General features: G+C 33.2%; 1 protein-coding gene across 1 annotated transcript; it reads right to left on the reverse strand.

Annotated features, from left to right (window-relative positions):
- Positions 1 to 232: 232 nt before the first annotated feature.
- LOC111412793 lies at positions 233 to 2,208 on the reverse strand. The gene is made up of 4 exons (XM_023043694.1): positions 1,768 to 2,208; positions 877 to 987; positions 658 to 738; positions 233 to 570 (listed from the first exon to the last, which is right to left on the reverse strand). Exons 1-4 carry the CDS (start codon positions 2,008 to 2,010, stop codon positions 478 to 480), a joined length of 528 nt encoding a protein of 175 aa, XP_022899462.1. The 5' UTR covers positions 2,011 to 2,208; the 3' UTR covers positions 233 to 477.
- Between the last annotated feature and the right edge of the window lie 1,010 nt (positions 2,209 to 3,218).

The raw sequence follows: 3,218 nt of genomic DNA on the forward strand, positions 1-3,218 counted from the left end.
GACCGATTCTAATAGTAATCAATCATGCTATGGGTACATTGCGATATCCAACGAGGTGTCCATTGCCTTGGCATTGGCCGAGGCGCCTGCCACGCCGGGGCCCACCGGCGCCTCGGCCAATACCGAGGCTCAAATGGACACCCCGTTGGACGCTTCTGTGTACCACAAGTATTATTCAATAGTAATAGCAGGTACTTTAGGCATTGATAACTTAGACAAAAATGACTCTCCGTTTCCATGGAACAAACACTATAATATCAAGAAAACTGTCAACATTTGTGGGTATACATAAAGCCATTCTTCCATCCAATGCACTAAAAATCTACAATCAATAGAATTCCCCAGCTAAAATTAGACACACTTCCATCGAAAGCTGAACGAACTAACAAGAAAATCACATATTACATCCAAACCCGAAAACAACCACATTTATATGGAAATAGAAGTGTCATTCTCAAATTTTTCCCACAAACCTACTTAATCACCAACATTAGCTATGCGTGGTGTTTCCAAGTTCTTGCTCAGCTCCTCCAACCTCTTCATTCTTGCTTTCTCGCTTTCACTTACCAGCTTTATAACATCAACAAAAACGACGATAAGTACTAATCATAAGCTGCTTTTTTCTGAAAGTAATTATAATCATAAGCCTGTACTTACCTCCATCAATCTTGTGATCAGCTGTACTTTTTCTTTGTTCTTTTCGTTGAAAGCTTCAAGGGCTTCTTTGTACTCCCTCTCCTATGAGAGTAATTGATCAAAATTTAGAAATCAAATCAAATTTATTCAAGCAATTTTCAGATATCTCCATTAGATTGTTATATGAAAGCTTTAATTAGTCTAAAATTCAAGAAAGTACTATCTGTTGACATATTGCACCTTCTTCTGGCATGTCTGTCCAAGTGGTTTTAACTCCTTGTTGACCGAGTCGATCTTCTTGCGAACCAGTGAAACTTCCTTTCTCATCGGATCCGATAGGGCGTCGAGTTCCTGATAATTCATTTATACTCGTTTCACGAAAGTGTCAATGAAAAATACACAAGTAATTAGCATTTTTATACCTAATTCTTTCTCGACATTTGCTACATGAAATTTTGCATCTGTAAACTACTCATCTATATATTTATCACAATGCAAATGATCTACACGTTCGACAATCAACTATATATGCAGAGCACAACTCATCTAAACGCTGAACCATCTCGTCTAGAATCTTAAGATACTAGATAGGAGAAAAACTATTTATTTAAATTATGCCTTCAATGTGCTCACACAAGTGTGGTTCACTTTTTTTATAAATAGATGGCAGACCTTTACTTGCTCGAAATTTTAGACGAGGCACTAGACGAATCAATTGGTAATACAGGTATACTGTGGAAGGCATCAAAACTGAGAATTGAAATGCTTATTTTTGTTGGTTTACAGAGTGAAAATAAGAAAGCTTCTATATTCCCCTTCAGAATATATACACTAAATATCTCAACTTTGATGATTATTCCGAGCCTAAATTCGAAATATGCACAAAAAGAAAATAAGAAAGACATGAATTTGAGAAATTCTTCAAATTCTTCTATTAAATATGCGTAACAGTACAAGAACCATCTTCTGCCTAAAGAAGTTAACAGAAAATGATGAAATTTTGGGGAAAAATGACAGAAAATTATTTTTTCCATGTACAAAAAGCTGGGCAAACCAAATCAAAATCCTAAAATTTCATTATTTTGAACTGACGCTTCAAGAATAAATGAATAAGAAAGTAATATATACTACCTCCCTGATCGTAGCCAAACGCCTTGTTTCTTGTTCAATTCTACCCAATTGTGCTTGAACTCTCTCCTTAACCTCCATTTTCTTCTTCTCAATCTCTTCCTCCTTAGCCCTAAAAGTCAATAGAGCAGATTTCGACATTTCTTCCTCTTCTTTTGTCATAATCCCAGTGAAACTCAAACTTCCTGAAATCTGCCCAGATTGCATCAGAGACTGTTGAGTTTCAATTGACCTCTGATTTTGCATTTTTTTTTTTTTTCAAAAAACCCTTCTTTTTCTTGAATCCTTCTTCTTCTTTGGCAATCTTTTCTTTTTTCTCTTTTGCTTTTTCTTTGGTAGCCTGTTTTCAGGTCTTAAATGGGTAAAGTTTTCAGGGGAGGCCGGCTTTGGTAATACTTCGTGACCCACAGGAGAAGAAAAATAATTAACAGTCTTTTTTGGGTGACAATAAAGATAGAATATGAATAGTACGAGTTGCTGCTTAAGCATGAGTATGAAATGGTCCAAACTGCCAACCATTTCCAACGGATAGATTGGCCTTTGCTCAATGGAGATACTTTGTTTATTATAATAAGATTCCATGATACCGAAGATTAATGTACCCATGTTTTAAATATTGGTTTGGGTATTGATTCAAAAAAAGTTTAGTGACAAAGGATTAGAAGTTTGAATCAAGATAGAATGAAAACTTTAACATGAATCGATCAATTTTTATATGATTTTTAGAAAGTTTTCAAGTCCATGTTTTTAGCTTTTACCATAAGCAACCTCTGAATCAGTTTGATTTTTCGGTTAAGTTAAATCATTTTTAACAAACTTTTTTTTCTTCACAAGAAAAATGTAAATAAAGAATTTGAAAATCTCCTATTCGGTCCATCAGGTTCTTTGTTGAACCACTTGGTTGATCAAAAGAGATATTGACTCTGAAGGAGAGGTTTTTTTCTTTGGGGCTCGAGAGATGGAAAAAGTTTGACTTAGATTGTTTAATATACGAATTTAAAGTTAGAACAAGACTAATTTTCAAGTCAAAACTTTATTTTTTTGGTCCAATTGATTGATTTTCAAGACAGGAATATTATGTGGAACTAATTCATTTAGTAATTTCAATATTAAAAGATATACTGATTTATTTATATTTTCAAACAATTCTTGATTACGTAAACATGTTGAAGAAATAACACAAATAATAAAAAGTATAATTATATTTACAACATAGAATATATAGCCTTGATTGATGGAGATTAAAATTAAATCTTTAGTAAATTTTGATAAAAGTTAATAAATTATATGATTGAAAAATTATCAATTTTATAAAATATATAGTTAAAATTAAGTGTTGATTTTAATAAAAATTAAAATTAGCACAGTTTGTTATTATTTGTTGGCAGGTAGACAACATCAACAACCTTTCGGATTCGCTCCATGTGGGATGGGTTAACAGGTATAAAATATGT

This window comes from Olea europaea, chromosome 2, assembly GCF_002742605.1.
Source record: "Olea europaea var. sylvestris chromosome 2, O_europaea_v1, whole genome shotgun sequence".
NCBI lineage: Eukaryota > Viridiplantae > Streptophyta > Magnoliopsida > Lamiales > Oleaceae > Olea > Olea europaea.

Coding starts and splice junctions, on each gene's coding strand:
- LOC111412793 (XM_023043694.1), bottom strand. CDS start 2,010: ATGCAAAATCAGAGGTCAATTGAAACTCAACAGTCTCTGATGCAATCT. Junction 739..876: donor GACAGACATGCCAGAAGAAG/GTGCAATATGTC, acceptor TTACTCTCATAG/GAGAGGGAGTACAAAGAAGC. Junction 571..657: donor TGATCACAAGATTGATGGAG/GTAAGTACAGGC, acceptor GATGTTATAAAG/CTGGTAAGTGAAAGCGAGAA.